Below are 13,457 nucleotides of genomic sequence, written 5' to 3' on the forward strand. Positions count from 1 at the left end.
CAAATATCCACTCAGTTGCAACTTCTGCGTGAAACAAATTGTGTGTGTTTGATGCGGAACTGATGGAAGTGGCTCGTGGATCTCGTGCGTCCGGCTCCATTGGCCATCACGATACGGCCAAGCGGCGCAGTACAGTGCCTCGCCAAACCGTCTGAGCTTAGTGGCTGCACTTTCATCTTCACCGCCAGAAAAACCTAAACTTGAAGTCGCTGATCCGTGCAGATGAAAGGGAGTGTGAAATTAGTTAGCGTGTGAACGTGAGCAGTTTGTCAATTCTACTGCACCGTCACAACTAATGGATATGGAAGAGGGCCTGCCGACTGTAAGAAAGTAAGGGGACATCTCGCAAACACGATTATCACTGACTGCTGCGGAAACACTGAGAGTACTGCGCACAGTTCTGGTCTCCGTATTACAAAAAGCATATAGAGGCACTGGAGAAGGTGCAAAGAAAATTTAAAAGAATGATACCAGAACTGAGAGGTTATAACTATATCAGGAAAGACTGAAGAGTCTGGGGCTCTTTTCTCTAGAAAAGAGAAGGCTGATGGGTGACCTAATAGAGGTCTTTAAAATTATGACGAGCTTTGACAGGTTAGAGATAGAGAAGATTTTTTCCACTTGTGGGGGAGTCTAAAGCTTCTTATGTTCTTACTAGGTGTCATAAATATAAGAGTCACTAATAAATCCAGTAAGGAATTCAGGAGAAACTTCTTTACCCAGAGAGTGGTTAGAAAGTGGAACTTGCTACCACAAGGAGTGGTTGAGGCAAATAGCATAGATGCATTTAAGGGGAAGCTAGATAAACACATGAGAGAAATGCTGATAGGGTTAGATGAAGTAGGGAGGGAGGAGGCTAGTGTGGAGCACGAACACAGACCATTTGGGCCGAATGGCCTGTTTCTGTGCTGTATATTCTATGTAAACTTCACTCTGGTTGCTGTTAACTTTTTTATATAAAGAGCTCGCTTTCAAATAATGTCCAATCAGGACATTTATATACTGGCGATGCCGTGTGAAGTTTTGCCTCTTTAATAATTCCTTTGGTCTGAAACAGATAAGTATTCATCCTTGGTCTGGTCTGTTAAATAGTCAAATAAATATTAGTTAAATACATTCACTGGTGAATGCCAAATCTTAGACATGCTCAACAGAGTTTAAGCATGATGTAAGCAGTCTGGTTAATTTATGAGTCAATGATACACAAGGCCAGTGTTTGAGTGAGGAGCTAATTTTGAGGTGGTGTGATGTTTTTCAGTAGTGTTAACTAGGAGTATTTATAGGTTTGTTGGGGAACTTCTACTGCAGACGTTTGGTCCTTAGAGGTGACGAACACATCTCTCATTGGCCTGTTAGAGGTACTTGAGCAGAGGCCTCAGGGTTGGTCCCCAGCCCATTCTCTTTGCCTTGAAATGGTGTTTGATGCAGGGTCGGGGAGGGAGACAGAGGCTACAAGAGGGCAGGAAATAAGCTTTAAAGGAAAGTGGTTGCTCATATGCAAAATGACATTGAACCTACAGATCCAGTTTGTCACTGATATCTTTGTGGCTACTGACATATTCTGTGACTCCTGTGAAGTGAAATCTGTTGCATGCAATTGATCGAGAGTTGAGGCTGAGGAAAAAATTCTGTTTGATCGGATTTCCTGTGCTCCACCAGTGCAGAACCAAGGGAGTGCTACATTGTCAGAGGTGCCATCTTTCGGATGAGACGTTAAACAGGCTTGTTCAGATCCTATAGCACTACTTGAAGAGGAGCAGGAGAATTGTCCAGATGACCTGGCCAACATTCATTCCTCAGCAAACAATAACAACTTGCATTAATATAGCGCCTTTAACACAGTAAAACGTTCCGAGGCGCTTCACAGATGAGGGAGAGGTGGAGAGGTTTAGGAGGGAATTCGAGCTTGGGGCCCAGGCAGCTGAAGGCACGGCCGCTAATGGTGGGGTGATGTAAACAGCGCAAAAACAGGGTAAGCAGTCATTTGCTGTTTGTGGGACGCTGCTCTGCACACGTTGGCCAGTGCGTCTGTCTGCAAAACAACAGTGGCCGCACTTCAAAAATAATTAATTAACTGGGACGCATATCCTGAGGATGTGAAAGGCGTTTTATAAACGCAGCTTCGTTCCTGCTTCGTTCTTGGTTGAATCAATGATGTGTACACAGCACTGTACCTTTAACAACTCATGTTGGTGTCTCGATATTGATAACAGCACTCTTTCCCTCCCCCCCTGTAGCTCAGGCTTCCCTCATCGCATCCCCACAGACAGAGGAGTTTTTTGACTTGATAGCGAGTTCTCAGAGTCGAAGGTTAGACGACCAGCGAGCCAACGTAGGCAACCTGCCTGGACTGAGGATCACGCACAACAACAGCCAGGTGGTAATGGGGCATCTGCGGCCTGATGGAGATCCTCAGGAGCCCGGAGATGAGTTCTTCAACATGTTAATGAAATGTCAGGTAGGAGCTGTGAGGATTATGTCTCCATAAGTGTGTGAGGAAAATGCCCTGATTTTTATAGGCAGTGAATAATCATGTGCATGAATACATATATATATATATATATATAGTGTAAAAAAACTAACAATCCACAGACCGTGAGTTCAAATCCCACCGTGGCCATTTTGAGAAATTTAATTCAATTTAAAAATAAAATCTGGAAATAAAAAAGCTGGCATCGGTAAAAGTGACTGTGAAGCTGTCGGATCGTCGTTAAAAACTCAACTGGTTCACTCACGTGAAGGAGACCTGCCGTCCTTACCCGGTCTGGGCCTATATGTGACTCCAGTCCTGCACCAATGTGGTTGACTCTTAACTGCCTTCTGAAGTAGCCTAGCAAGTCACTCAGTCATATCACCAGCTTCTCAGGGCAACTGGAGATGGGCAATAAATGCCCGCCTTGCCAGCGATGCTCTCATCCCAAAAATGGATTTTTAAAAAGCAGCACCAGGCGTACTTAAAAATGAGGTGCCAACCTGGTGAAGCTACAACACAGGACTACATTCACGCTAAACAGCAGAAGCAACATGCTATAGACGGAGCTAAGCGATCCCACAACCAACGGATCAGATCAAAGCTCTGCCGTCCTGCCACATCCAGTCGTGAATGGTGGTGGACAATTAAACAACTAACGGGAGGAGGAGGCTTCGGGAACATCCCCATCCTCAATGATGGCGGAGTCCAGCACGTGAGTGCAAAAGACAAGGCTGAAGCGTTTGCAACCATCTTCAGCCAGAAGTGCCGAGTGGATGATCCATCTCTGCCTCCTCCCGATATCCCCACCATCACAGAAGCCAGTCTTCAGCCAATTCGATTCACTTCACGTGATCTCAAGAAACGGCTGAGTGCGCTGGATACAGCAAAGGCTATGGGCCCAGTCTGTAGTGCTGAAGGCTTATGCTCCAGAACTAGCTGCGCCTCTAGCCAAGCTGTTCCAGTACAGCTACATAACTGGCATCTACCCAACAATGTGGAAAATTGCCCAGGTATGTCCTGTCCACAAAAAGCAGGACAAATCCAATCCGGCCAATTACCGCCCTATCAGTCTATTGTCAATCATCAGTAAAGTGATGGAAGGTGTCATCGACAGTGCTATCAAGCGGCACTTACTCACCAATAACCTGCTCACCGATGCTCAGTTTGGGTTCCGCCAGGACCACACGGCTCCAGACCTCATTACAGCCTTGGTCTAAACATGGACAAAAGAGCTGAATTCCAGAGGTGAGGTTGACCAGAAATTTAACTGGACTAGCCACATAAATATTGTGGCTACAAGAGCAGGTCAGAGGCTGGGTATTCTGCGACGAGTTACTCACCACCTGACTCCCCAAAGCCTTTCCACCATCTACAAGGCACAAGTCAGGAGTGTGATGGAATACTCTCCACTTGCCTGGATGAGTGCAGCTCCAACAACACTCGAAGCTCAACACCATCCAGGACAAAGCAGCCCGTTTGATTGGCACCCCATCCACCACCTTAAACATTCACTCCCTCCACCACCGGTGCACAGTGGCTGCAGTGTGTACCATCCACAGGATGCACTGCAGCAACTCGCCAAGGCTTCTTCGACAGCACCTCCCAAACCCCCGACCTCTACCACCTAGAAGGACAAGGGCAGCAGATGCATGGGAACACCGTCACCTGAATCCTAACTTAGAAATATATCGCCGTTCCTTCACCGTCGCTGGGTTAAAATCCTGGAACTCCCTTCCTAACAACACTGTGGGAGAACCTTCACCACACGGACTGCAGCGGTTCAAGAAGGTGGCTCACCACCACCTTCTCAAGGGCAATTAGGGATGGACAATAAATGCTGGCCTTGCCAGCGACGCCTACGTCCCATGAATGAATTTTTTAAAAATTGGAGGTAGACCTTCCCTGCGATCAACTTACCATCGATTCAGTAGAATCCTGTTACAAGCGTGTTGGATTCCCCCCTTCCCCAGGAGGTTATTACACGTTGCTGATCTCCACTCTCAGAATTCCACAAGACCCTACAGGGGTTGCCGTGTGTAGTGATCAGAAGCGCGAACGTCAGCTGAATTCTTTTACCCATCCCCTCTTCCTAACGCAGTGGCATCGAGACTGATTGCTGTCACCCCCCCGATTGCCGTCTCGTCTGTGATCAGCTGTCTCAGCACAGCAGGAGCGTCGGTGTGAGGATAGGATCAAATCTTTTCTTTCCCCGCACTCTTTCCCTCCCCCATCCCCGCTGGCTCACAGGTTCAAAGCTGCTTCCATTGCCATCCATCCTGTTTTTGACTGCACATTCCGGGTTTCGAAGTGTTGTTTGGAGATTTCTGAAGTGGAAACGAAAGCAGCAAAGGTCTGTGTTTCGAATGGGGGTCAGTTTTTCTTGTTTGATCTTGTGATGAATCGGTCGTTATGGTTACCGTTAAATATCATTACGTAACTTTCAGCAGCAGCAAAGGAAAGATTAAAAATTCAAACCCTCATCCCACCCCTTGCCCTTTTAAGGTATAACCTTAAAATTAGAGCTAGGCCGTTCAGGAAGGGGAGTGGGAATCTGGAACTCTCTTCCCCCAAAAACCTGTTGAGACTGGGGGTCAATTGAAAATTGAAAAACTGAGATGGATAGATTTTTGTTAGGTAAGGGTATTAAGGGTTACAAAACCAAGGTGGGTAGATGGAGTTAAGGTACAGATCAGCCATGATCTAATTGAATGGCGGAACGGGCTTGAGGGGCTGAATGGCCTACTCCTGTTCCTATGTTCCTCTACCCCTTCCCTGATCCCTTACTTTACCCCTTGCCCATCTTGGTCCGACCCCACCCGCCTTCTATCCTGATCCCTTCCTCAGTCCCCCGTCCTGCTGTCACCCCCACCCCATCCTGCCATTACTCTGTCCCCCCGTCCAGTTTTGAACCCATTATAAAGTGTCCCCCTGTTCTCAAGTGCTCTGGTGTCTAGTGATTCAAGTCAATCCTTCTCTCCCACAGTCATCCAGGATCGACGACCAGAGATGCGCGCCCCCCAGCCCGACACCAAGAGGACCCACTGTCCCCGACGAGGACTTCTTTAGCCTGATCCAGCGGGTGCAGGCCAAGCGGATGGACGAGCAGCGTGTCGACCTTCCATCGAACCGCGAAGGGCTGGAACAGAGCAGGCCGAGCTCCAGCTGAGCAGTGTTTCGCCCACAGACTTGTAAACAAGCTGGACTAACTGTGCGGATCAGTGGGAGCAGCCACCCAGGCGTAAAGCTGTCCAAACTACCCCTGCGAGATCAGCACACAAATCTAGATGATTGCGCAGCTTAAGAGAGTTGCCAAGGAGGTGATTTTAATTTTTTTAAAAGCCCCTCACAATCAACAAAAAAATAGAAGCATTTGTGTTTTTTTTCTAATGGTACGAGAATCGTCTATCAATGGGAGATGGAAAGATACAATCACAGCTTTAGGTTACTTGTGTAAAGTGATGGCATTGAATGAATGTAAAACTGTTGGTACTTTGGAAAATGCGGGTCTATAGACACACACAGGTACCCATGTACGTATACACGTCAAACAGATACACATATAGACAAACATACTTACAGGTAAAATTATACACACACATGCACACGCCGACACACACCTACAACGACATGCACACACCGACACACACACACACACACACTGGCAGACCTACATACTCTCTCTCTCCTTTTTTTCTCTCTCTCTCTTTCTCTCTCACACACACACTGGCACACCTACATTCTCTCTCTCGCGCACACACACACACTGGCACACACACACACACTGGCACACACACACACACTGGCACACACACACACACACACACACACACACTGGCACACCTACATTTTCTCTCTCTCTCTCTCACACACACACACTGGCACACCTACATTCTCTCTCTCACACACACACTGGCACACCTACATGCTCACTCGCTCACATTCACTCACTCACTCATACACACACCTCACTCACTCACTCATACACGCACGCACTCGAGACAGTTAGAGATAAATTCATTTCCTTCGCTTTGACCATTTACAGTGCAATGTTGGGTGAATATATTCTGTTTACTCTGTTGGTGAATGGGTCTGGTTGCCATTAGTCTCTGTTCTGAAATATCAGAGACTGAGAGATTTAATGTTTGAATTAATAAATAAAGTTAAATAGATCAAACATCGCGGCAATATTTAGGGAAGAGTGCGGCGCTTTTCAACTCCTGGGTTGTGTGTGACATCTTACACCAGTGGCGGGGACTCTCCTACTCCGAGCAAAAGGCCAGGACGCAGATATGTACATAGAGTTATACAGGTTGGTGGATAGAGCCGTATCTCACATGGATCAATACCAAAAGACATGGGCACGTACAGCACCACAGACTTTGTACTGGAGTAATTTGGATGTCTGGCAGGTTCCATCCATAAACTCGAGGTGCCCAGTTCTTTAACGGTACAGCAGGGCCCTAGGATTACATTGGAGTTTTTTTTTTGAGTTAAAAGGGACATTAAGTTTAACTGAAGGTTTCTACATGTAATAAATGGGGGAATAAATAGCAACATACTAATGGAAATGAACATCAGTAGCCTTGAAACTACGCAGTGGGATGCTGGCATGCAACTGCTTAACGAGTTTATATGTAATTTCTTTCTCTGCTATTGTAACGGAGGCATTTCAAACATAAACAGGCTAGTGCCACAGTTAAAATAGTGGACTAAGAATCTTCATATAAACATATCGACGCTTGAAACCGAAGCTGTATATCACAGCCAGTGTGTGTGCATCTTTAAATGTTAAATGCAGCACTTGTAATGTAACGGTTAGCATTTACTGTTTAATAAGGTATTTCTTTTGTCTTTTTACAGAAACAATTAATTTGTTTTAGAATGTGAATGTAATTAGGACCACAAGGGAAGTAATCTAATGTAATCCTCAAGTTCTCACATGCTCTTTAGGCAAGGTGACGCCCTGGATGTTTCAAACACCAGACCCGAGTTGGTGAGCTGGAAGTTTAAATGATGAATCTGCGGCCTGTACAGTTGCATTTGCTCTTGTTTTCGGAGTCAGTTTTCCAACTCCCTTCCCCAAACTTAACGTCTCTCCTTGTTCTAAAGACAGTGTCTTCCTGCCTTGGTGGACCTTCACATGGCTCCACCAGTTCCCTGCCTCTTATAACTAGTTCAAATGTAAAGATTCCTCAATTTAATGCATAATTCTTTAAGGTTTCAGTGAAGTACTATAGTTTCTGTGTTCTATTTCTAATACAGTTGCTTTGCATATTAAAAAGAAATCAAATTTTATAAAATAAACTTCACACAAAATTACTAATCTACGTCCCGGGTTCAGGCCCCGTCTGCCCTCTCGGGTGGATGTAAAAGATCCCATTACACTATTCGAAGAAGAGCAGGGGAGTTCTCCCCAGTGTCCTGGTCAATATTTATCCCTCAACCAACATCACTAAAAACAGCTTATCAGGTCATTATCACATTGCTGTTTGTGGGATCTTGCTGTGTGCAACTTGGCTGCCGCGTTTCCCTACACTACAACGGTGACTAAACTTCAAAAAGTACTTCATTGGCAGTCGAGCACTTTGGGACGGCCTGAGGTTGTGAAAGACGCTGTAGAAATCCAAGTACTTTCTTTTAAGTCTTTCTATCTGCTTCAGTTATTTCTGCAGAGTTTGTGAATGTAGTTTGGAGGAAGACTCTCAGCTACTGTGGGTGCAGTCCGATGACACAACCTGCACCTGCTCCTCCCACAGACCAGATTGTCCACAGAAAGAGTTTGATTAAGTTCAGCCAAAGCAGCAGTAGCTGCCGGCAGCTCTGGCCCACGTGAAGAGAGATGGTGCCTGCTGGCCCAGGGTTGCTGGAATACACGTTAGACTGTGGGAGAGCTTGTGACTTTGCTCATGGGCAATTTTAAATCCTATTTCACCAAGTCTCTGAGCCCCTTAGTAATTGTGCCGCCCAGTATCGAAAAACTAAAGCAGACAAACGTTAAAAGGGAATTTGAGCATCAGGGTAGGTACAGTGAATGGCGAGAGTTTGCCCCCAGATGAATCCAGGTAAATTATTTGTTTTGGAACAAATAGCTTTCGAATTACAGTCCCCACCATCTACATCATTCACGCTCAGCAAGAGCAGCCGCCTGTATCGGGCAAATGGTGCTAAACCTTTCCCATCACCACGAGAGACAATTACAAAGGCGCTACTTATAACGTATTGCGCGTGCCGACTATTTCGGGCAGTTCAATAAGTACTTACCCCGTGCTTACTGATTTCAAAAAGGCTCTGCTGATATCAGGCAAATTCCGGTCTTCAGGCAGTTTCAATTAGCTGTTCGCACCTCGTTAAAGTGCGATTATCTCCGTGATGAGATTCTGGATGCAGCTGCTAATAATCAGAGGCAGTTGATGAGCGAGATTTCCTGCTTTGCTTTCGTTGGGTTACTTAACTTTTTGGTTTTACCGTCCCCATCGGGGAAATCGCGTTAACACCAACACGCATGCCCGCTGTAAGCAGTGGGGACTCTATCTATTTACGCAGCTCCTTTGAACCGCAGATCCACTGAGGAACACAGGCCAAGGGACTCCCGGCTGTTTCTCACGATTAGGGGAGCGTGACGAGACCAATCGCGAGTTGCCTTGGTTTATGTCTGCTGAGTGACATTTTACTCCTGCATCAAAGCTCCCTTTGACCTGGACAGAATTTATCTTTAAAACATGAAACGAGAGAGTGACATCAATGATTCCTTCTGGTACAAAATTTCCTTTGCAACTTTTTGTAGTATGTGTGCGTTTTCTATTCATATAACTACAAATAACAGGATGTCTCCCAGTGCATTGTAGTACTGGAGAGTGGGACAGCAGAGACGTACTAAACTAGAGGTTAATCCTTCACTGTGGCTTAAAAAAAATAAAAACCCAGAAACTTGGTTAATTTTTATTTTGGTGTAAATAATGCTCTTTTAGTTCTTGGGGAGATTTAATTGCTGTTCCGTGTTGTATCTGCTGCTGTCCCTTTAACATTCTTGATCGTTGAACCTCTTCCTGGTACAATTTTTTCAAACACTGCCAGTACACAATACTTTTTTTTGATTTTAAAGAGACTTAAAAAATCTGTACTGTTCTGTAAATATGACGGCCCCATTTTACCTAAAAGATGTAAATCGAATGAAGCTGCAATATATTAAATTTTACACAAGCTTGTAATAAAAATACAAATTGTGCACCAATTTGTTTTGTTGGATCTAGATTATTGATGCCTGCATCTAGTAAATGTTTTCTAGAATTACTAATCAGTGATTTTTGTGATCATTTGCTGTTTTTATGGTTCCCTATGCACCACACCCCATGCCTCAGCCTGGGCCATATCAAGAGTGTGTATATAAACTAGTATATACCCAGAGACTTGAGCACAAAATCCAGGCTGACACTTCAGTGCAGTACTGAGGGAGTTGTCGGGGGGGAGCCGTCTTTTAGATGAGACGTTAAACCGAGGCCCTGTCTGCCCCCTCAGGTGGACATAAAAAATCGTATGGCACCATTTCGAAGAAGAGCAGGGGGAGTTCTCCCTGTGTACTGGCCAATATTTGTCCCTCAACCAACATTGTTAAAAAACAGATTATCTGGTCATTATTACATTGCTGTTTGTGGGATCTTGCTGTGCGCAAATTGGTTGCCACATTTTCTACATTGCAACAGTGACTGCACTTCAAAAGTACTTCATTGGCTGTAAAGCTCTTTAGGCCATTCTGAGGTCATGAAAGGCGCTATATAAATGCAAGTTCTTTATGTCACAAACTGAATCCAAAATCCATTTTAAAAGGAATTTGTCTCAGCTGTTATTACTGGCATTGCAATAAAAATTCTTAATTTTTCAAGTATTTACATACAAAACAGATTCCAGGTGAAAGGTCACCCTGTTCTGGAAATAGGTCCTTTATAACCCCACACCAGACGCAGTAATTAAAACTGATGTTTTCGGAGTCATCTCAATGAATGATTTCAAATTATCTTTAAACACTAAAATATATTGGAAGGGAGGAGGAGAGAGAAGTCAGAACAAACTTCAGTAAGTTTTAAAAACTCTTTATAAGATGTAAGGCCACTTATTATTAAACTGCAGAGCAGTTCCTGTGGCCCAGTGGAAAATGCATTGCCTAGTACAGTCATACAAGCCAGAAAGATCCCAGCTTTGTGCTGAGGTTCCTGCTGTCACACAGGCTCCAGTGAATGGAGCTAATACTCCAGTCCCACTGTCGCAGGACTCGCTTATGGCACTTGCCTGCTTTATCAAATCCCTCTTTGGCCTCACCCCTCTCTGTCTCTGTAACCTCCTCCAGCCCTAATACCTTTCAAGAACTCTGCGCTCCTCCAATTCTGGCCTCTTGGCACATTCCCGATTTTCACCGCCCCACCATTGGCGGCCGTGCCTTCAGCTGCCTAGGCCCTTAAGCTCTGGAATTCCCGCCCTAAACCTCTCGCTCCTCCTTAAGGTCACTCCTTGAAACCTACCTCTTTGACCTTAGTCACCTGTCTATCTCCTTATATGGCTCGGTGTCAATTTTTGTCTGATTACTGTGAAGCGTCTTGGGACGTTTTACCATTATAGTGTTAAATAGTTTAAAGAATGTAGTGTGTGTGTATATATATATATATTTTTAAACTGTGTAAGACTGGGAATTGACTGGATGTTAGGCAGTTCTTTTCCCCGAGAGTAGTGAGTCTCTGGAATGTGTTTCGGGCTGGTGTGGTGGCTGCTGACTCTGCCTCCAACAGGGAGCTGGACCAGTTCCTGACCGGGGAAGAGATCGCATCATATAGGTCAGTGTCTTTATAGCTAACACTTGGTCCATGTGATCCCCCGCACTGGTTTTGATCACCCGAGGGGGTCAGAGAGGAATTTTTCAAAGTATTTTTTTCCCCTTATTGGCCCTGGGTTTTTTCTGTTTTTTGCCTCTCCCAGGAGATGACATGGCTGCCAGGAGTGAGGGCGGAGGGGGTGGGGAGATGTATGAAGCCATGATGGACCGGCCACCATGGTGTGTGGGACAGGCTTGATGGACCAGCTGGTCTATTCCTGCCCGTCACTTTCATCTGTTCCTATATAAATGCAAGTTATTGCGTCACTTCCCTCTTCACCTGCGAATCACTCGTAACGACTTAGTTTCTTAGCAACATTCAATCACCACTCCAACACTGCCTGAGCAGAGGAGCCTGTCCAATAAACAGCAGCACCTCAAACCTCACACAGGAACAGACTTCATTACCTCAGGCCCAGTAAAATGGGAATGACTTCCCTTCCAGACTTCCAGAGATGGTAATGAGGCTTCACAGTGTAGCACGCTGGGTGAGAAGCCGATTTCCATAGCGATCCTCTGACGTCCTCGTTTTATATTTCAGGGTCAGTTTGACCTGAGATAATGTCAAAGCAGTGAGATGCAGTCATCCATTCAAGCAGCAATTTGCTTTATCTTGAAGTGTTCCCCTAATACAGAAGCGGATTTAATTGGTTTTCTTCCCGCCCCCACAAGCCCAATATTACGTCCCATATTCCAGTGAATTCAGCAGCAGTGCATCCTGCTTAATGGTTCTACTGGTCCAGATTCACTGGGCCCCTGAGTTCCCTGCCTGTTGACTGTGAAACGCCTGGCTTTCACTCAGTGAAAGACTCCTCCGATTACATAGGATTTTGCAGCGCAGAAACAGGCCGTTCGGCCCAACTGGTTTATGCTTCACATGAGCTTCCTCCCACCTTACTTCATCTCACCCTATCAGCATAACCTTTCTCCCTTCCCCCACCCCACACCTCCACCCCCCCCACACACCCCCCACCTCTCCACCCGCTCCCCCTCCCCACCCGCTCCCCCTCCCCCCCACCTCCCCCTCCCCCTCCCCCTCCCCCTCCCCCCACCTCTCCACCCGCCCCCGCCCCTCCCTCCCCTCCCCCCCCACTCACCCCCTCCCCCCCCCTCCCTCACCCCCTCCCCCCCCTCCCTCACCTCCCCCCCCTCACCTCTCCCCTCACCTCCCCCCCCTCCCTCACCTCCCCCCCCTCCCTCACCTCCCCCCCTCTCGTCGTTGCACTGGGTAATGCAGTCTACTGAAACAAGCTCTGTATGAACACCCTTAGGGCACAAAACACATGCTGGAGTACAAATATGACAAGGCATTGGTCAGTGTGTTTTATATTTAATAGAATATTTTAACTCCTAAATATTTACACAATGCTAAGCAATTTCTGCACCACTAACATGTTGATTATAATCTCACCTTTTTGGTAAATTTATCATAAATCCTACGACAAATACAGAATCGCAGAAGACCTATTATTTTCATCGATAACTTTTCATTTCTGTCAATTCTGTGTTGAAAAAAAATGTACAACAACTGCATCAAGAGGTAAAGACCATTTATCTGATTCCATTCCTCATTCAAAATTAGACTCCAAGCAGAGCGCATCCAGCTATAGGAGACTGAACCTGTGAACTGGGGGTCAAACTCCGAGAAACTTGGGTTAAACCCCGAGAAATGGGGGGGGTCATGATGATCCTCAGATCAGTGTCAGCTGATTGCTGAAGCTGCAGCTTTCTGACCGGCGGCTGCTCTTGGGGATTGTGCGCTGGGGCAGCCTCTGGGCCTGGTGTTACCCCTCACCCAATTTTCAATGCAGAGACACCAAGTGCAATTGGGGGGAACAGGGAGGGTGCAGGGGGAGTGAGGAAAGCAGCTGGGCTCGGCCCCCCCACCCCGTACACCTGTTGGCAATGCCCGCCCGGAGACCCGAGGGGTTGAGATTGCGGGGGGAGAAAGAGGGGAAACACACACCAAAAACGGCTCCTTTTCTAAGACCCCCTCTTCAGAATAATAAAACATAAACAGAGCAAAATACTGCACACTATGTAAGAAGAACTCAGCAAACTGTACACACTGAATCACATCCTGTCACAGCACAGTGTGACCTTACCAGAACAGCTGGTGACATT

At 46.2% G+C, this 13,457-nt stretch overlaps 2 protein-coding genes across 2 annotated transcripts in view; one reads left to right on the plus strand and one right to left on the minus strand.

Annotated features, from left to right (window-relative positions):
- The window catches only part of gpsm1b (G protein signaling modulator 1b), a 228,485-nt gene extending 218,781 nt beyond the window's left edge, over window positions 1-9,704 (plus strand). The window contains 2 exon segments of the mRNA XM_067969883.1: window positions 2,238-2,458; window positions 5,457-9,704. Coding sequence (XP_067825984.1) covers window positions 2,238-2,458; window positions 5,457-5,639 — 404 coding nt within the window. The 3' untranslated portion in view covers window positions 5,640-9,704.
- A 2,943-nt stretch (window positions 9,705-12,647) lies between these two features.
- LOC137300657 (histone-lysine N-methyltransferase 2D-like) overlaps window positions 12,648-13,457 on the minus strand; it is a 37,964-nt gene continuing 37,154 nt past the window's right edge. Inside the window, exon 18 of the mRNA XM_067969886.1 lies at window positions 12,648-12,835. Coding sequence (XP_067825987.1) covers window positions 12,830-12,835 — 6 coding nt within the window. The 3' untranslated portion in view covers window positions 12,648-12,829. The remainder of the gene's footprint in view (window positions 12,836-13,457) is intronic.

Source organism: Heptranchias perlo, chromosome 31 (assembly GCF_035084215.1).
Source record: "Heptranchias perlo isolate sHepPer1 chromosome 31, sHepPer1.hap1, whole genome shotgun sequence".
NCBI classification, from domain to species: domain Eukaryota; kingdom Metazoa; phylum Chordata; class Chondrichthyes; order Hexanchiformes; family Hexanchidae; genus Heptranchias; species Heptranchias perlo.